The 22,189-nt window shown below is 39.3% G+C and overlaps 1 protein-coding gene across 1 annotated transcript in view; it reads right to left on the bottom strand.

Moving 5' to 3' along the window:
* Positions 1-1,448: 1,448 nt before the first annotated feature.
* Positions 1,449-22,189, bottom strand: part of LOC140210924 (dynein axonemal heavy chain 8-like) — a 504,855-nt gene continuing 484,114 nt past the window's right edge. Inside the window, exons 86-89 of the mRNA XM_072280194.1 lie at positions 21,609-21,761; positions 13,364-13,553; positions 5,115-5,236; positions 1,449-1,736 (exon numbers count right to left, since the gene is read on the bottom strand). Of these exons, the coding sequence (XP_072136295.1) occupies positions 1,449-1,736; positions 5,115-5,236; positions 13,364-13,553; positions 21,609-21,761 (753 nt within the window). The remainder of the gene's footprint in view (positions 1,737-5,114; positions 5,237-13,363; positions 13,554-21,608; positions 21,762-22,189) is intronic.

Raw genomic sequence — 22,189 nt, forward strand, 5'->3', positions numbered from 1 at the left:
AATTGGTAAGTCTAGCACAGTGTGTAATCTTTGGAATTCTCTATCCAAGAGAGTTCTACAGGCTCAGTTTTTGAATGTAGTAAAACGCTGGAGCTTTGGTGCCAGAGGAGCATATTTTGATGCCCCCCCTATTATTGCCAAGCGTACTTTTACTCTCCTTTAATATCAGATTTCTTCTCCTCTTGCCCTTTACATTTCTCACTCACCTGGCTTCACCTTTCATCTTCCAGCTAGTCCAACCTCCCACCTTTTTATTCTGGTGTCTTCCCCCTTCCCTTCCAGTACTGAAGAAGGGTCTCAGCCCAAAACATCAACTGTTCGTTCATTTCCATAGATGCTGACTGACCTGTTGAGTTCCTCCAGCAATTTGTGTGTGTTGCTCTGGATTTACCACATCTCCAGAATCTCTTATGTTTATACTTTTACTTTTTAAAAAAAATGGTGCATGGTACCATCATAAATTTTCCAGTGAACTTGGTGAGTTTAAAGAGTGCAGGAAGAATACAAGAACTACCTACCTTGGCTCCTGCTGCAAACTTATTCATCCCATCCACCTCCTCGTTCCAGACACTAACACTGGTTCCAGACATCAACACTGGCTCTAGCCATACGCTCCAGTCTCCCGCCTCTAGCCACATATCCCACTTGCAGCCTATTCCCAAGTCACAGCTCGTACTAACAAGTGAGTGAGATTTGTGACCAATTGGATTCTGGACACGTGTGCTGATTATCTGTTTTACTGCACATTCAGGGCAGAGCTTGTAGATTCTTGGATAAGAACATAAGAAATAGGAGCAAGAGTGGGCCATTAAGGATACTAAGGAAATCGACAGATATGAGGTTGGTGCAGGAAAGTGACTCCAAGGTTAACAGTCAGCAATGATCTTATTGAATGGTTGAGCAGACATGAAAGGGCAACGGCCTACTCTTACTACTTTCTTATGTTCTTATTGTTCTACAATGAGCCTGTATATACGGCTAATCAGCATCCTACAATGCCACAGTGATTTTATGATGCTTCCCAACTGGTATGGTTATTTGCTATTATAGAATTGCAGAACTGTCACCTTGCATTTTTAGGCACATTCCAGCGAAGTGACACTTCAGTAAAGTATGACATTGTCAAAGGTATTGTCTTGGGATATCATCTGCTTCTCCCATCTGACTTTTTAGATGTCACTATTTTGTAAAGCAGATGTTTCCCTGTCTCCTCGCCAGTATTTGTTCGGTTGAATTTAATGAGTTGTACAATAATTCAGAATGAGCGATTTCAGAACCCAAAGACTTTCAATGAATTTATTGAATGAAAAACTAGGCAGTAATTGTTTTTTTTTCTTATTCTGACTGGTAGATATAGAGATGTACATGAAAGTAATACCTAAATTCAGATAGTGTTAAATTATCTTGGGATCTAAAAACTTTCCTTCATAAGTTAAATAACTTGTGTTTTACTTGATATCACAGAGCAAGGCTGCCCCTCTTAGGACCCAGTGGTCAGGTGGCTGGATAGTTTTCAGGCAAAGAGTAGTGATGAACGTCAGGTCTGTGCGTTGGGGTTTTTTATAGACCGGACAGATGTACAGTTTAGGGTCTTTTGGTGTTGTGGAATTGATGGCAAATATATAGATGACGGGTAGCATTGTAACAAGAACCTTGGCAACAGATTCAGTCAGTTTGATGTTTCTCCTGTCCCAGCCTGCTCCATCCAAGTAAAGGCCATAGATGTAGACACCTTCCTGCCAAGCAAATATGCAAAGAATGAATATTAGAAAACACTCAAGGAAAAAATAGATCCACTGCAAAACAGAAGGTGAACACTTATCCTAATGTGCCTGAGCTAACTGCTTGCTGAAGCCCCCATCATCCCCACTTTCAATAGTCATACATTTTCCTTTTATAAAATATTTCTCAAGCTATTTCTTAATTTGTGTTATCTTTCAACTATTTTATATGGTAATACTATCACTGTCCCAACAACTTAACAGCAGACATGTCTCTCAGATGCTCATCATTAATCTCCAACAAGAGAAGAGTCTTTTATCATTCACTCTTTTACATTCATGATCTTTTTTATTTTAGAGTTGGTAATGGGCCCTATGAGCCTGTGCTGCCCAATTACACCCATGTGACAATTAACCAACTAGCCTGTACGTCTTTGGAATGTGGGAAGAAACCAGAGCACCTAGAGGAAACCTATGCGGTCCTGGGGACAACATACAAACTCCTTATAGACAGCTGAGGAAGTGAACTGAAGTCACTAACGCTGTTAAGCTATGCTACCGTGCCGTCCTATTTGGAGAAATCCTCTACCACAACATTTAGTTGCCTCTGCTTTTGTAAGAACAGTAGCATTTTAAAGTCTAGTACATTTAATTCCCATTCTTTTATTTTCTAATGTTTATGATTATTTTAATATTCTTCCTATAATTAGGAATCACTACTGAGCCTAGCAAGTGTCTTGTGCAAATTTATCACTAATCTGATCGCCAAACACTTTTCCATATCTCACAACTTTAAATTTCAGGGTCTCTGTTGTTGCCCTTTATCTTCACCCTCTGCTGCACAATGTTGAACACAATTATATTTCTCCCCTAATTGTAATACTGGAGTCACTTCTATGTATGGTTAATTCTGCTACACGTCTCTCCACATTGTTAACCTCTTTAATTTCTTGAAGTCTTTCATAGTCTTCTTTGCTATTTGGTTTTTTTTCTGCAACAAGAAATTTACAGATAGTGGGTTTGGAATTTTTCTTTCTCTGATATATTTGATAATACCCCAGATTCCATCTTCACTTCTTTACTAAAAAAGTATCTGAACATGGTCTGTCACGACTTTTTAGTTTACTGTACAAGAATATAGTCCATGCTCAATGCATATTCTGAAGATTTACTGTGGTATGATCCTAATCTCTGGTTTGTGCTAATTCACTGATTATTAATTGTGTAAAATGTCCACATTGGAATTTGTTGATTATCTAGTTCCCTCAAATTTTGAGATTGTGAACTTCTATTTGTCCATTTCCACACATTCACAGGAATATTAGCAAACAAGTACTTAGGATCTTGTATCAGTTAAGGAGATCCATGAAAAAAAGTTTTAGATAAATTGATTTTGGGAACATCTTAAATAAGGAAAGAAATAGTGCTGAGGCTGATGGAGAGTTGAACAGCTGCTGGATAATTTCAGAATGTTAACTAGGAGCTAAATGGGCAAGAATAAGTCTTATGTGAACAGATAATCTGCAACGGAGGTGGAAACAAGTGAAGTTATGGAGATGGAAATACTCTGTCATTGATATGATACAGATCCAAAGCTCAAAACTAAACAGAATCAAATTTTAAAATTACAGAACGTTTATAGCATGGAAGGGTCATTCAGCTCATTGAGTCCATGCTGGCTCTTCTTGGACCAATTCTGTTGGTTTCATTATCCAATCCTTTCTCACGGACATACAAATTATTCTCTCCCTCTCGCCTGTCTCTCATATTCAACTAAATTTCTAAAACTCAGATTCATTCTCTTTCCACAATCCTTGTAGGCAGCAGATTTCAGATTGCAACCACCTTCATATTTGAACTGTTTTCCTTCAGATTTCCCTAGCATCTATTGCTCAAAATTTTAAACCAGGGTCCTTAAACTTTCTACAACTAGGAACAGCTTTCTTCTATTTATCTTATCAAAAGCGCATCAGTGTTTTATATATCTTATTTAAATGTCCTCTCAGATTTCTTATTCAAAGGAGAACAGTCCCAGTTTATCTAATCTAATCTTTTGAGTTTAAATTCCACATCCCTGGAACAAGTCTAGTAAATCTTCATGACTTTCACACCCTTACTGAAGATTGGCGAGTACAATTGGATGCATTTCCTCAACTGAGACACAAGAGACTGCAGGTTCTAGAATCTGGAGCAACAAAGGTCTGCTGAAAGAATTCAGTGGATCAAGCTATATTAAGACTTGTGATGTAGGGTTTTGACTGAAATGTTGACAATTGCTTTGCTAAACATACTCTCAACCTGTAATTTCACTTTAAGCGAATTATCCACATGTTCATCCACCTTCCTACACTCTGTAAAGGGCTGTGACATACAGTCGATATTTTCTCTACTTTTTTTCTGCATTCACACATCTGAATTGAATTTCTTCTACTAGTGCATGTTCATCATTACATTTTACCTATGACTTACCTGCAAAGTCATCTGCAAAGCTTTAAATTTTCCCTGCACACCTGTGTCTGAGTCATTCAATAGCGCTGGCACAGAGTCATGCAGCAGAGAAACAGGCTCATTGTCCCTCCGGTCTCCAGTAACCATCAAGAATGCATTTATACTAAAGGCTGATTTATACTTGTGTGTACTAGCTTACGCCATAGCCTACACAAGTATTCCTAGATGGTAGCAGCTGGAACAGTTTGTGGTTGGGGTGACTCGGGTCTCCAATGATCCTTCGGGCCCTTTTTACACACTTGTCTTTGTAAATTTCCTGAATAGTGGGAAGTTCATATCTACAGATGCGCTGGGTTGTCCGCTCCACTTCCCTGTGATTGAGGGAAGTACAGTTGCCATACCAGGCAGTGATGCAGCCAGTCAGGATGCTCCCAACTGTGTTGCTATAGAAAGTTCTTAGAATCTGGGGGCCCATACCAAACTACTTCAACTGTCTGAGGTGAAAGAGGTGCTATTATTCCAATTTCACCACACAGCTAGTATATACAGATCACATGAGATGCTCAGTGATGTGGATGCCGAGGAACTTAAAGCTGTTCACACTCTCAACCCCAGATCCATTGATGGCAATAGTTGGCCTGTCTCCATTCCTTCTATAGTCCACAACCAGCTCCTTTGTTTTTGCGACATTGAGGGAGAGGTTGTTTTCTTGACACCACTGTGTCAGGGTGATGACTTCTTCTCTGTAGGCTCTAAACCTAGAATGTTGTAAATAGTTTTTGCAAATGGATATTCAGTTTTATCATCAGCAAAGTGGTAGGAAGAGTAAAAAGTTTTCATGATATCTCTTGCAAATAGAACTGGCAACATTACACTCCATACAGTCTGAATTTAAGTATTTCACTGTGGAGGCTACCTTCAAGACATATATTAATGTATACATACCATAGGTGCCACTTTGATCTCTTCTTTCATCAGTTTTGTTACTTCATTGTGGAGAGTAACACTATCCAGTGCCCAACCTTTATGTGCTCGTGTTACTTCTTGTCTCATTGCAGTTAAGAATCCTATGAAAAAATTATTGCAATTTCATTCTTTTCCATGTAATTACAATAAATTATGCTTTGCTACAGAATACTAATTTACAGAACACCCGCCACTGTCTGTAAGGGGTTTGTACGTTCTCCCCGTGACCGTGTGGGTTTCCTCCCACAGTCCAAAGATGTACTAGTTGATAAGTTAATTGGTCATTGTAAATTATCTTATGATTAACTTAAGCTTAAATCAGGGATTGCTGGCTGGCCCAGCTTGAAGGGACTATTCTGCACTCTATCTCAATAAATAAATAAAAGAAAAGCCAAGCATTTACAAAACAGTATCAGTCTATTTGGTTCAAGTTGTCATGCATGCCTGTATCCAAAGTTCAAAGTAAATTTATTATCAAAGTATATATAAGTCACCATATACAGCCCTGATATTAATTTTTTGCTGGCATTCACAATAAATACAAGAAACACAATAGAATCAGTGAAAAACCAGGTGAAAAGGCCTTGAAAGTGAGCCCATAGGTTGTGGGAACAGATCAGTGATGGAGTAAGTGAAGTTGAATGAAATTATCCTCTCTGGTTCAAGAGCCTGATGGTTGAGGGATTAGAACTGTTCCTGAACTTGATGGTGTGGGTCTTGAGACTCCTGTACCTCATTCCTGATGGCAGCAGCAAGAAGAGAGCATGGCCTGGATGGTGGGAATCCGTGATGATGAATGCTGCTTTTCTGTGACATTGCTCCATGTAGATGTGCTCAATTTTGGGGATGGACTAGGCCAGCGGTCCCCAACCACCGGGCCGCGGACTAGTACCGGGCCGCAGAGCATGCGCTACCAGGCCGCAAGGAAGCGATATGATTTGGTCAGCTGCACCTTTCCTCATTCCCTGTCACGGCCACTGATCAGCCATTACGCATGCGAGGTCATGACCCGCGCGTCATCCGTGTCGGGGCGGGAAGGCGATCAACTCCTTGAGCTTGCAAATGACGACGGGCTGAAAAGTATGTTTGACATAACGTCTCTGTCGGCATTTTGGATCAAAGTCAAGGCTAAATATCCTGAGAAAGCCATGAAAGCATTGAAAACGTTGCTTCCATTTCCAACATTTTTCTGCGAAGCGGAGTTTTCTGCAATGAATGCAACGAAAACTAAACTGCGGAATAGACTGGACATCAGGAACCCCCTTCGAGTATCGCTGTCTCCCATCACCCCTCGATAGAACGGTGTTGTTGCAGGGAAACAAACCCAGGGCTCCCACTGATTCAGCGATATTGGTGTGTTGCAATGATTTTATATGCTCATACGGGGAAAATACGTGCTGTGCGTTTAATATCCAAATGTTACTTAAAATGTTATGATGCTATTGACTTATAAGTGACCTATATAACCATATAACAATTACAGTACGGAAACAGGCCATCTCTCCCCTTCTAGTCCGTGCCAAACGCTACTCTCACCTAGTCCCACCGACCTGCACTCAGCCCATAACCTTCCATTCCTTTCCTGTCCATATAGCTATCCAATTTTTCTGTAAATGATCGTATTGAACCTGCTTCTGCCACTTCTACTGGAAGTTCGTTCAACACTTACTTCAAGCTCCCCTGATAATTGACTTATCATTATATCCATGCGAGGAAAATATGCGCTCTGTGTTTAATATTAAATTCGTTAGATAAACCTTTTTAGAAACAAAATTGAGTATATTACCTACTTATCACCTATATTCCGGTAGTGATTAACACCCACCCCTATCGCCAAAAAGGATTTGCTTGGGTGAGGGGGGGGGGGGGGCGGAGAGGAATCGGCAGGTCACGATGCGCATGCGCATTGGTGCCCGTGCAAGGCTTCATGGTCATTGTAGTCTTTTGGGTAAACAATGCATTTGACTGCTACTCTAGTTCGTTGGCAACCCTACCCCCCCCCCCCCCACCCAGGTCGGCCGGTCCGCAAGAATATTGTCAATACTAAACTGGTCCGCAGTGCAAAAAAGGTTGGGGACCCCTGGACTAGGCTGCATCCACTAGTTTTTGTAGGCTTTTTCATTGAAGGGCGTTGGTGTTTCCATACCTGGCCATGATGCAACCAGTCAATATACTTTCTAATGCACATCTATAAAAGTATGTCAATGTTTCAGATGACATATCAAATCTTTGCAAACCTTGAAGAAAGTAGAGGCGCTGCCATTTTCTTTGTAATCGCACTGATATGCTGTATTCAAGACAGATCCTCTGAAATGATAACACTGAGGAATGGCCCAAGGGAATCTATCCCAGAATACCAGGGAAAGTGAGGGAGAAAATTATTGGGGAGCACAGAGATTTTTGCATCTTCATTAGCCACAGCTGAGATAAGGGAGTCTGGAGGATAGGTAACATTGTCCCTTATTCAAAAATGTGAGTTGTGTTAAGTCTGGAAGCTATATATAAGTGATCTTTACATTATTGGTAGGGACATTGTTGGAGAAGGTACTGAGGGACAGGATTTATGATAATTTGAAAAGGCAGGGACTGATTAGGAGGAGACACCATGGTTTTATGTAGGAAAGATCATGTTTCACAAATCTGAATAAATTATTTTGAGGAGGTAACTCAGCAAATTGTTGACCTTATTTACATGGATGTTTAACAAGGTTCAGTATGGTAGACTGGTCCAGAAAGTAAGGCACAGGATTCCATAACAAATTGGTGAACTGGTTCCAAAATAAGCTTTTTTAAAGTAACGGTGAAGGTAATCGAAGGTGGGGGTTTCTTCTGACTTGTAGTCTGGAACAATTGGTGATTGCAGGGATTGATACTAGGAACTTTGTTGTTTGTAACAGTATGCAGCAAGATCTAGATCAGTTAAAGCTGGGCAAACTAGGTGGCAGATGGAATTTATTCTGGACAAGTGTGAGATAATGCATTTTAATAAGTCAAATTCTGGTATGAAATAAAAAGTAAATGGCAGGGACCTAGGAGCATTTATATAGAACATAGAATAGTTCTATAGGACTAGCACAGGACAGGTCCTTCGACCCACAATGTTGTGCCGAACCAATTAAATTAGTAACCAAATGGCTAACTAAACCAATCTCTTCTGCCTACATAACGTCCATACCCTTCCATCTTCCTCATATTCATATGCGTATCTAAATGTCTTTTAAAAGTCTCTAATGTTTCTACCTTCACCACTGCCCCAGCCAGCACAATCCAGGCACCCACCACTCTCTCTGTAAAGAAACTTGTACCTTACATCTCCTTTGAAATTACCCCCTCTCATCTTACCTGTGTGCCCTTTTCAACTCTCAGAAAGAGATATTGTCTGTCTATTCTATCTGTGACTCTCATAATCTTATAAAGCTCTATTAAATCTCCCTTCAGCCTCCACTGTTCCAGAGAAATCAAACGAATGTCGTCCAACCTCGTATTTTTGCACATGCCCTCTAATCCAGGCAACATCCTGGTAAACCTTTTCTGCAGCCTCTCCAAAGCCTCAACATCCTTCCTATAGTGGGGTGACCAGAAATGTATGCAATACTCCAGGTGCGGCCTAACTAGTTTTATAAAGCTGCAACGCAACTTCTTAACTTTTGAACTCAGTGCCTCAAATAATAAAGGCAAGCTTATCAAATGCCTTTTCAACCACCTTATCAAACTCTAACTACTTTCAGGGAGCTATGAACTTGGACCCCAATATCCCTCTGCTCATCAACACTGTTAAGGGTCTCACCCTTCACAGTGTACTGTCTCTTTACATTTGACCTACCAAGGTGCAACACTTCACATTTGGGCACATTAAACTCCGTCTGTCATTTCTCCACCCATATCTGCAACTGATCTAGATGCCATTGTATTTTTTGCCTATCTTCAATCCTACCCACACCACCACCAAACTTCATATCATCTGCAAACTTACTAACCCACCTCTCTACATTTTCATCCAGGTCATTTACATACACCACAAACAGCAGAGGTCCCAGGAGAAATCCCTATAGAACAACACTAATGATAGACCTCCAGCGAGAATACATCCCTTCAACCACTACCTTCTTCAACCACTACTCATTGGCTGTTCAGATTCAGACTCTTGATGCATGTATAGAATGCCTTGGGATTCTCTTTAATCCTACTTGCCAAGGACTTTTCATGATGTAGCGGGACCTTAGGATGCAAGTCTCTAGCTCACTGAAAATGCAACATACAGTAGATGGAGGGGCAGTGAAGGTGGAACTTGGCGTGATTACCTTCATGAGCCAATGCATTGAGTACAAGGGTTGGAATTCATACTGCAATTGTGCAAAATACTATTTAGACTGATTTGGAGTATTGTATGCAGTTATGCTTGCCACACTGCATGAAAGATGTGGCTGCAAAAGAGATTCGTCAGGATATTGCCTGGAATGGAGGGCTATAATATAAGAGATTAGACTGACTGAGTTTATTCACACTGAGTGGTAACTATATGGAGGTTTAGAAATTTATGAGGGGTAGTGTCCTTTTCCCAGGGCTCAGAAGTCCAGAACTAAAACTGGAAGGCAGAAGTTTAAGGTAAGATGAGAGAATTGTGTAAGTGTTTCACACAGAGGGTGGAGGTTATCTGGAATGAGCAATTAGAGGTGTGGTAGAGGCAGAATCAATTACAATATTTAAAATACATTTGAACAGGTAGCTGGATAGGAAAGTTGTAGAGAGATATGGCCTAATGCATGCAGATGGAATTAGCTTGCATTGCAGTCAATGTGAATATGATGGGCAAAAAGAGCCTATTTCTGCGCTGTACAATTCTATGTTACCTTAGAGTCCTTATTTTACATTCATAATAAATGATAAGAGTGAAGCGTCAAGGAAACAGGCCCTTCAGCTCAATTTATCCATGCTGAGCGGGATGCCTATCCAAGCTAGCCCCAATTGTCTGTATTTATTCCATATCTCTCTGGTCTAAACCCTTTTCTAACCATGCATCTATCTACAGTTGAAGTCAGAATTTTACATACACTTTAGCCAAATATATTTAAACTCAGTTTTTCACAATTCCTGACATTTAATCCTAGAAAACATTCCCTGTCTTAGGTCAGTTAGGATCACTACTTTATTTTAAGAATGTGAAATATCAGAATAATAGTAGAGAGAATGATTTTTTCCAGCTTTTATTTCTTTCATCACTTTCCCAGTGGGTCAGAAGTTTACACACACTTTGTTAGTATTTGGTAGCATTGCCTTTAAATTGTTTAACTTGGATCAAATGTTTTGGGTAGCCTTCCACAAGCTTCTCACAATAAGTTGCTGGAATTTTGTTCCATTCCTCCAGACAGAACTGGTGTAACTGAGTCAGGTTTGTAGGCCTCCTTGCTCTCACACACTTTTTCAGTTCTGCCCACAAGTTTTCTATCAGATTGAGGTCAGGGCTTTGTGATGGCCACTCCAATACCTTGACTTTGTTGTCCTCAAGCAATTTTGCCACAACTTTGGAGGTATGTTTGGGGTCATTGTCCATTTGGTGGACCCATTTGCGACCGAGCTTTAACTTCCTCGCTGATGTCTTGAGATGTTGCTTCAATATAGCCACATAATTTTCCTTCCTCATGATGCCATCTATTTTGTGAAGTGCACCAGTCCCTCCTGCAGTAAAGCACCCCCACAACATGATGCTGCCACCCCCATGCTTCACGGTTGGGATGGTGTTCTTTGGCTTGCAAGCCTCACCCTCTTTCCTCCAAACATAACTATGGTCATCATGACTAGTGGGGTACCACAGGGCTTGGTGCTGGGACCGCAGCTATTTACAATATACATTAATGATTTAGATGAAGGGTTAAAAGTAACATTAGCAAATTTGTAGATGACACAAAACTGGGTGACAGTGTGAAACGTGAGGAGGATGTTATGAGTATACAGGGTGACTTGGACAGGTTGGGTGAGTAGGCAGATGCAGTTTAATGTGGATAAGTGTGAGGTTATCCACTTTGGTGGCAAGAACAGGAAGGCAGATTACTATCTGAATGGCGTCAAGTTAGGAAAAGGGGAAGTACAACAAGATCCGGGTGTCCTTGTTCATCAGTCACTGAAAGTAAGCATACAGGTACAGCAGGCAGTTTAGAAAGCTAATGGCATGTTGGCCTTCATAACAAGGGGAGTTGAGTATAGGAGCAAAGAGATCCTTCTGCAGTTGTACAAGGCCCTGGTGAGATCACACCTGGAGTATTGTGTGCAGTTTTGGTCTCCAAATTTGAGAAAGGATATCCTTGCTATGGAGGGAGTACAGCGTAGGTTCACTGGGTTAATTCTAGGTATGGCAGGAATGTCATATGTTGAAAGATTGGAGCGACTGGGCTTGTATACACTGGAATTTAGAAGGATGAGAAGGGATCTGATTGAAACACATAAAATTATTAAGGGATTGGACACGCTAGAGGCAGGAAACATGTTCCCAGTGTCGGGGGAGTCCAGAACCAGAGGCCACAGTTTAGGAATAAGGGGTAGACCATTTAGAATGGAGTTGAGGAAAAACTTTTTCACACAGAGGGTTGTGGATCTGTGGAATGCTCTGCCTCAGAAGGCAGTGGAGGCCAATACTCTGGATTCTTTCAAGGAAGATTTAGATAGAGCTCTTAAAGATAGCGGAATCAAGGGACATGGGGAGAAGGCAGGAACAGGGTACTGATTGTGGATGATCAGCCATGATCACAGTGAATGGCGGTGCTGACTCAAAAGGCCGAATGGCCTACTCCTGCACCTATTGTCTATTATGGCCAAACAGTTCAATTTTTGTTTCATCAGACCAGAGGACATTTCTCCAAAAAGTAAGATCTTTGTTCCCATGTGCACTTGCAAACTGTAGTCTGGCTTTTTTATAGCGGTTTTGGAGCAGTGGCTTCTTCGTTGCTAAGCAGCCTTTCAGGTTACGTCGATGTAGGACTCATTTTACTGTGGATATAGATACTTGTCTACCTGTTTCCTCCAGTATTTTCACAAGGTCCTTTGCTGTTGTTCTGGGATTGACTTGCACTTTTCGCGCAAAAGTATGTTCATCTCTAGGAGACAGAATGTGTTTCCTTCCTGAGCGGTATGATGGCTGCGTGGTCCCATGGTGTTTATGTTTGAGTACTATTGTTTGTACAGATGAACGTGGTACCTTCAGGCATTTGGAAATTGCTCCCAAGGATGAACCAGACTTGTGGAGGTCCACAATTTTTTTTCTGAGGTCTTGGCTGATTTCTTTTGATTTTGTTTGTAAACTTCTGACCCACTGAAATTGTGATATAGTCAATTAAAAGTGAAATAATCTGTCTGTAAACAATTGTTGGAAAAATTACTTGTGTCATGCACAAAGTGGATTTCTTCAACATCTTGCCAAAACTATAGTTTGCTAATATGAAATCTGTGGAATGGTTAAACAATGAATTTTAATGACTTCAATTTAAGTGCATGTAAACTTCTGACTTCAACTGTAAATATCTTATAAACATTGTCATCGTGCTTGCCTCTACAGTTTTCGCTGTAGCTCACTCCATATACCCACCACCCTCTGTATGAAAAAACTCCACTCAGCATTCTTTTAAAGCTCTCCTCTCCCTCCTAAAAACAATACTTTCAGGTTTTAGACTATATTGTCCTAGGAAGAAGATTATGACTATTCATTTTATTTATGCTTCTTATGATTTTATATACCTCTATAAATTTACCCCTTGTCCAAGTCAAGTTCCATCTGCAATTTCTTGGCCCACTCCCCCCATTCATCTAGATCCTGTTGAAATCTTAGATAAACCTTCTTTACTTTAGTGTAATCTGCAAATTTACTAACCATATTAACAACATTGTCATCCAAATTGTTAATATAGATAACAAACAAGTGGACCCAGCACCTATCCCTGTGGTACACCACTAGTCAGAGGACTCCAATCTACTTAACAACCCTCCACTACCACCTATCTTCTATCATTAAGCTAATTGTCTATCCAAATGGTTAATTCACCTTATATACCCTGTAATCAAACCTTCTACACTAACCTATGAGACTAGTAAACATAGATGTTGTTGTATTTCTACACATAGTGCTAAACCAAATCAATCTATGCTTGTAATTGGTATAAATAATTATGCAAAAATCCCTTAATAGCACCTTTTCATATTTCAAAACATGATGTACTACTCATTGAATTATTAACACCTACCCTGGGGATTGAAGAACCCTGTCATCCAAAAGACATTAGGTCTGCCCTCAAAGATCCAGGTAGAAAATTGTGCATTTCTCTCAAGGAGATCTGTGAACCAAAATCCCAGGGTAGAGGAAGCCCAGGAAATCCTCTTCCACCCCTGAGGGACACGGGCATCATACATGTTGTCCAAAGCATCAACTAAATCCTGCAAAATGAAAGCACTGCATTTAGAGACCATCCAACAGTCAATTTCTAAGCACTTTTTCACAAGCATTAAAAAAGAGAAATGCAAGTATTGGGATTTTGAAATTATTCTGTGAAGCAGATAAATCAGTAATCAGGCAAGAAAAAAAAGGTAATTCAGGAATGAGATGACATTCCTTTTCAGTTGCTATGAACGGTGTACTTCAAGAAGACCCAATTTCCAGAATTTCCTGTTAATGCAAGGATCTTGGTGCAAACCTAGAAAGGAAAATAATTGAGTTAACTACAGAGAGAGATCTTTTCTTCAGATTATGCTTGTTCTGACATAAACTGAAATTGCTTTTTATCTGAAATTGTGAATTTAGTGTCGGTCTGTAAGGCCGTTCTTCCTCCTGCAGATAGGGTACATTCCTCCTTCTCTCCAACTCACCAGCCAATGCCACTTGCCTCTTGTGCTGGGAAAATACTGCAGCCCATTTTCCGCTATTCTGTATTCCTTACAATAGTACATGCTCTTCCTAATTAAGAGAAAACAGTCTTTCAGAAACGCAAATCAGCTTGTCAGTGACTGATGAAAGTGAGCCCTGTGATTTAGTGGCGTCAACAACTTTTTTTCCTGGCTAGATGCTAAAATCATGTTGGTACTCCCGAAGACAGAGAAAGTACGCCATGCTCAGTAGTACTTAGATTCCTTCAATTTAAGAGCAAGGCAGAGATCCTACGAAGGGCCTGGGGTAAGAAGAGGGTGTTTTGGAACGGTAAGTTAATATACTTCGATCAAGATTACCCCCCCCTGCCCCCCCTCCCAGCGGTCCTACAGAAACAGAAGGAATATTCCAAAGCGAAACGAATATTAAAGCAAGAAAAGATTAAATTCCAAACCCTGTACCCTGCTAAACTCATGATGATTTATGAAGCAGGGATACAGCTATATCAGACGGTGGAAGAGACGACTACAGACATGAAGAACAGAGGGCTGCCCATTATTGTGGTCAGACCAAAGGGAAGCCTGGCTGAGCAGTTACCCCGATCTACTTGGGAAATAGTAAGAGAACTGAGAAAGCAGGGGATGGGAGGAGGATGAGAGAAGGATATTAGGAAGAGACTGAGAGTTCTCCGAAGACAGCCCCCACCTCCTCCAGAAGAGCCATAAGGTTTGACTAATTTTAAAAGTGCTGATAAACTAAACAGAAGCAAAAATAGATGGTGATATACCTCTCTCGAGAAATATGTATTATAATGTGGATTTTATATGACTCAATTTTTTTTAATTCATTCATTCACTTCTTTTTCCCCACCTAAATGAGAATATATACATGGGAGGAATACACAGGAAAATCATTTCTGTGTAATGGACATAGATTTTTTTACTTACTCTTATAGGTTCTGCAGCGGGGGCCCTCAACTCACAGGTAGGAGGGGCTATCCCCCATGGCTAGATGTTTCTTCCAGCTCAACCCCCCAGGGTTATCTAGAGACCCCAGCCTTGGAATCACACCTTTGTTACCATTTTTTTAATTATTTGCGTTTCTTGGCTCTTATTTGTTCAGGGAGTAGATCGATTAAGTTATATTCTGCAAATTTCAGTGATATACTAACAGATAAATACAAATGGCTAAGGACAAAGTAAAATTCATTTCTATTAATGTCAATGGGCTGTTAAATCCAATCAAATGCAGTAAAATTCTATCAAAAATGAAAAAAGAACAAGCCCATGTAGTATATTTACAGTAAACTCACTTGTGATAATAAGCATGAAAAATTAAAGGGAATGGGCTTCACTAATTTGTTTTTCTCCTCATATAAATCAGGACATAGAAGAGGAGTTGCTATTCTCATCTCAAGCAAGCTATATTTTGAAAATGTATTCCAAATGGGAGATAAGGAGGGCAGATATATTCTGGTAAGGGGGATAATAGATGGAAATCCAGTTACTTTATTGAATATATATGCATGCCCAGGAAGTGATATTAGTTTCTTCCAGAAAATTACTAATATTATGGTAATGGAAACAGAAAGTCTCTTGATATGTGGGGGAGACTTAAATTTACAATTACAACCAAAGTTAGACTCTTCCAATAGAAAAACTTATGAAACAAAGTCCTTACAGAAGAAAGTTAACACTCTTTTTGAGGATGTTGGTCTAATTGATATATGGAGGGATCTTTTCCCCGACAGAAAGAATTACACTCATTATTCTGCCCCCCATTCTGTATATACAAGAACAGACTATTTCATAACATTTGGAAAAGATAAAGACAAGATAATCACCTGTGGAATTGGACAATAGATGTAAGTGACCATGCACCTATATATTTATCTGTTGATTTTGACCTACAACCAAAGAATACTACTTGTAAACTAAATTCAAGTCTACTCAATGATCCCTATTTTAAGGAATAATTTTTTTTTTAAATTGGTCTTTACTTAGAATTCAATGATAATGGAGAGGTTTCACCTCCCATTCTATGGGATACTCTGAAGGCGGTCTTAAGAGGGAAAATTATAATGATATCTTCAGAAAAGAAAAAAATAAGGAATAAAACATTAGAGGAATTACAAAATGAGCAGAAGGAACTAGAAAAAAAACACAAATTGAGTTTGGCACAGGATACACTAGATGAAATTTAAAAAATTAGGAATGAAATTAATAGTTTAGCGACACAAGAAGTTAGAAAAAATTTAATGTTTCTGAAACAGAGACACTATGAAAGTGGATCTAAATCAATGAAAATACTGGCATGGAAACTGAAAGAAAGAGCAGAAAATACAGTTCATAGAATTAGGGATCCAAGAACAAAAGTGATAAAAAATAAGCTAAGTGAAATTCAAGAAGCTTTTGAAATGTTTTACAAAACTCTATATTCCAAAATTCCAGGGGGAAGCATAACCTAAACTGACACCTTCCTGAATTCCAAGTTACCCACTTTAAGCAAAGAACAAGATAGAGTGATGACTGCTGACATAAGTGAAGCTGAACTAAAAACTGCAATTAGGAGGCTTAAATTAAGCAAGTCACCAAGATCAGATGGATATACGGCAGAGTCGTATAAAGAATTTGGAGGTGAGTTAATTCCTGTTTTACTCCCCACACTGAACTGGGCTCTAAGAAAGGCCCAAATGCCACCCAGCTGGAAGGAGGTGATAATCTCAGCTATACCAAAAGAAGGCAAGGATAAAATGGAATGTGGGTTATTTAGACCAATATCTGTTCTTAATGTGGATTATAGAATATTTACCTCCATCATGGCCAAACGATTAGAAGAGTTTCTACCCACACTGATACATAATGATCAGACAGGTTTTATATAACACGCCAAACACAAGACAATATGGGCACTTCACATTATGGATCATATAAAAAAAAGAAATTGAAGCAATAGTATAACCGTGGATGCTGAAAAGGCATTTGATTCGGTTAATTGGAATTTTCTTTACGGAGTTTTACATAGATTTGGTCTACATGACACAATTATTAAAACTATACAGGCATTATATGACAATCCTACTGCTAGGATTAAAATCAGTGGATATTTATCTAATAGTTTTACCCTAGAAAGGGGCATGAGACAGGGTTGTGCATGGTCACCGCTACTCTTCGCATTTTATCTGGAACCATTAGCTCAATACATCAGACAAAATGAAGATATCAGGGAAATTACTATTAAAGGGACAGAGCATAAATTGGCCTGTTACACAGATGATATTTTGATCTATCTAGGGCAACCAACATACCTTTTACCTAAATTGATGCAATCCTTTGAACAATATGGCCAATTATCAGGATACAAGATCAACATAGATAAAACCCAACTACTTTCATATAACTATAGCTCACCAAGAGAAATTGAAAGTAGATATCCTTGGGCATGGCAAACAGAGTCTGTCAAATATTTGGGCATCATTATACCAAAAGATTTGGCAAAGTTATCAGAATGCAATTATCAGCCTATATATAAAAAAATTTAGGAAGATATAACAAGATAGAACCTAATTCCTTTTCTTGGTCTCAGTTCAAGGACTGAATCTATTAAAATGAATATACTGCCCAGACTACTATATCTCTCTCAGACCCTACCAATAGAGATTAACCAAAATCAATTCAATGAATAGAACAAGATGCTATCAAGATATATATGGCAAGGTAAAAGGCCCAGGGTTCGTCTCAAAACTTTGTAACTAGCCAAGGAATAGGGGGGATGGGCCCTACCTTCTCTTAGAGATTATTATTTTGCAGCACAGTTGAGAGCTGTGATATGCTGGTGCAACCCTTCATATGACGCTCAATGGAAAAACATTAAGGAGGGGATACTTCCCATTCCCATACAGGCAATTTTGGCTGATAAAAACCTACAAAGTTACATAAATACTATTGGTAACCCATGGGTGAAATGGATTCTAAAAATATGGAAAACTATTATAAAAGAATATAAACTAGAGAGAGATATTGCAATTCTTAAATGGTGTGCATATGACTCGGATTTTATGTCGAATAAACTGGATGCTAGACTTAAGGGCTGGACAGCTAAAGGAATAACAGCTATTTACAATATAATGAAAGAAGGAACACTGTTCAGTTTTTAAATGCTCAAGGAGAAACACACTTATTAGAAAAACAAGACTTTTACCAGTATTTACAGATGCGACAGTATGTTAATAGGACGGTTAAAAATGTAACCAAGGCAAGTACATATCTGATAGAGCTATTTAGAAAAGCATATAATTCAGACAATGGTAGTAGAATCATTTCAAGCGTGTATAAGGGTTTGTCAAATCTTAAAACATATTTAATTTCATACATTAAAACAAAATGGGAGAAGGAAGGAGGGATAATAATATGAGGAATACTGGACAATAATATGGAGGTATCAACGGAAGTATATCAGTTCACAGAAATGGAGGGAGTTCGGGTGGAAAAACTTGGTAAGATATTTTATTACACCCTCTCAGAAATCCCATAAACCTCCCTGTTTGCTGGAGAAGTTGTGGAAATCAAAATGCAAACCATTATCATATTTTCTGGGAATGCCCTGTTATCAAAGACTATTGGAGTAGGATATGTAATGCCCTACAAGACATCTTAAAATGTGAAATACCCTTAGAGAGTAAGACCGTATATTTTGGGTAGATACCTCAAGAATGGTTGAAAAGAGATAAATATTTAATGAATATACTGCTGGTGTCTGGTAAGAATACCCTCACCAGGAAATGGTTATCACAGGAGAGCCCAACTTTAAATGTACGGATGGAAATTACAATGGACATTTACAAAATGGAGAAGATAATAGCATCTGTTAATCATAAGTTGGAACAATTTGATTCATACTGGGAAAAATGGTTTAACTACATAACACCTCATAGGCCTGATTTTATTCTCACAAGTCAATGAATATGTTGTAAAACAAATCACTCCCTACTTTGTACATAGTTTTCTTCTTTTGATTGTTCTTTCTTTCCTCTCCTTTCTATAAGTGTATACCTCAGATAAATATTATGTGGAGATTTGTGACAAATATGATTATATGATATATATGTACAGTATCTGAAATACATCTTATGGAAATGTTTGTTTGATGATGAACTTCAATAAAAAATAAATTACAAAAAAAAATCATGTTGGTAAACTGGAAGGATGAATTTTGCTTGGAACCTACAACTTTGAATGATGAGGACTACTGAATAAGCACAAGTTCTTTTTGGAATAATTATATATACCAGATGTATAGGATAGCAACAAATACCTGGGGATCCTGCAGGCGCATGGAAGCCACGATGAGCACATAAGGAAGGCTGTAGCATCCAAGTACCTAAAAGGGGCCTAAAAAGCCAGCTGAATGGGAAGAACAAGATCAGACCCATCGACACATTTGCCTTACCAGTCATCAGATACCCAACCGCAATAGTGAGCAAACTAGAAGCGACGTCATCAAGATCTAGAAACTACTAACAATACATGGTGGATTCCATCCAAAGTCCAACATTGAGTGACTGTACAGCTGCCGGAATAAAAGAGGACGGGGACTTGGAAATGTCAAAGCCACAGTTCTGGAAGAAATGTGAAACATCCATGAGTATGTCAGGAAGATGGTCCCTAAGGATGCCCTGCTAGGAGAACACCTCAGACAGAAGGCAGGGGATATGGAAATGGAAGTGGGTGAAGCAGAGCCAGAGGACCAGAGGCTATGGCAGGACAAGCCACTGCACAGGATGTACCATCAGAAGATATCTGAGGTGGCTGACATAAGAAAGTCCTGACATAAGAAATGGCTGGAAATGGCAGGGCCGAGGTACAGCACAGAGGCACTGCTCATGGCCGCACAAGAACAAGTGCTGAATACAGGAACAATAGAAGCAGGGGACTATTACACCAGACAAGACCTAAGAACGCTCTGTGTAAGGAATCCACTGAAACCATCCAGCACAGGGACAGCATACACTGAACAGCAAATCAAGTTGTAGGAATTGTGTACAGGAACATCTGCACTGAGTATGGATTGGACACTCCCAAATCCACATAGGAAACACCTGAGAAGATAGTGGGGAATGCCAGAGTTGAGATCCTGTGGGACTTCCAAATACAGACTGATATACAGGTATTGGCCAACCAACCAGACAGTAATACTAGACAAGGAACAGAAGAAAGCAATGGTAATAGATGTGGCAATACCGAATGACAGTAACATCAGGAAGAAAGAATAGGAGAAGCTGGAGAAATACCAGGGCTTGAAAGAGCAGATAAAAAGGTCATGGAAGGATAAAGCCAGAGTAATCCCAGTGGTGATAGGAGCACTTGGGGCTGTGACACCTGGACTGAGAGAGTGGCTCCAACAAATCCCGGGAACAACATCTGAGATCTCAGTCCGGAGAGCACACTACTAGGAATAGGAAGGATACTGCGCTAAACCCTCAAGCTCCAACGCCTCTGGTAGAGGACCCAAGATTGAGGGGAAAATACACATACACACTACCCATAAGCAGTGAGAAAAAATTATATGTATTTCTTAATGTAATTTATGTTTTTTTATGATATATTTCATCACCTAAGTTACAGAGAAAGGTTGAACAAGTTGGGTCTTTATTCTTTGGAATGTAGAAGGTTGAAGGGGGACTTGATAGAGGTATTTAAAATTATGAGGGGGATAGATAGAGTTGACGTGGATAGGCTTTTTCCATTGAGAGTGGGGGAAATTCAATCAAGAGGACATGAGTTGAGAGTTAAAGGGCAAAAGTTTAGGGATAACATGAGGGGGAACTTCTTTACTCAGAGAGTGGTAGCTGTGTGGAACGAGCTTCCAGCAGAAGTGGTTAAGGCAGAATCGATGTTGTCATTTAAAGTTAAATTGGACAGCTATATGGACAGGAAAGGAATGGAGGGTTATGTGAGTGCAGGTCGGTGGGACTAGGTGAGAGTAAGAGTTCGGCATGGACTAGAAGGGCTGAGATGGCCTGTTTCCATGCTGTAATTGTTATATGGTTATATTGCTCCATACTACTGCTGCAAAACAATAAATTTCATGACATATACCAGTATTAGCAATTACAACACTTTTCAACCGTTAAGGTCAAGAACACCCAAGCCACACAAAAAATTGTCTCTCTGTAGCTCTATACAGCTTAAAACATATACAAATGATCAGTAATTAAGTAATTCGACTTCAGAATAGAATTCTATTCCTATCCATCAGAAAGAGCAGGAAGTGGTGGTCAAGCAGTTTTTTCAGAAAGTCACATTGGCTTTGAAGTGAAATCACTTGAATAAAATTAAAATTGTCAATTGGTAAATCTGACCGAGAAATATTAAAATAATATGAATGATTTTCAAATGATTATCCTTCTGCAATTTTACTTCAATTTATTCATTGAACAGATCTGAGTCACTTTTCAACTTAAAGATAAACTATTCCATAATAGTTTGATGGCTTAAATCGATTTTCCATTCCTAACTCAGGACATACAGCTGCAAATGTATTTAATTATTTTTCTTATTATCCTTTTTTCTATATGACTTAATAATAAAGGAATTTGTGCTGTAAAGTTTAACCAAAATGACACTGACCTCACTCATGATGATAGTTCCCTCTATAGCCAGTTTTAAATCACTCAAACAATTACGAAGCATTGTAATAACCTTCTGCATTCGGTCAATTTCTTGACGCAAAAAAATATTCATAGAATTCAGTATCCCCATTTTTATGAGGCGAGCTTTCACCTATAAAACAGAATTTTCTCTCATGATAATAAACAGACTTGCAGTTATTATTCCCTTCTAAATAGTGCCTCCCTCCCCAACAACACCTTCCCCCCCCCCGTGTTCACTCTGCAGAAGACGAGCTGTATTGTGTTAGATTGCAGACTGCTGCAACATTAATGACCTCAGAGATTTGTACTACATTTTTTTGTATGACTGTATTTTACTGCTATCTTATAAGTACTTGCTACCTTATATGTGCTATATGTACCTTGTGTATGACTGTTGGTACTGTGCTTTGTACCTCAGTCCTGGAGTGACACTGCTTCTTTTGGCTATATTCATGGGTATTCATGTATGGTTGAATAACAATTAAACTTGAACTTGAACAAGACTCTCAAGAATCAGAACAACTGTACACAGCTTTGGTGAAAAATGTATATATTTTT

The sequence above is a fragment of the Mobula birostris genome, chromosome 2, assembly GCF_030028105.1.
Source record: "Mobula birostris isolate sMobBir1 chromosome 2, sMobBir1.hap1, whole genome shotgun sequence".
In the NCBI taxonomy this organism is placed as follows: Eukaryota; Metazoa; Chordata; class Chondrichthyes; order Myliobatiformes; family Myliobatidae; genus Mobula; species Mobula birostris.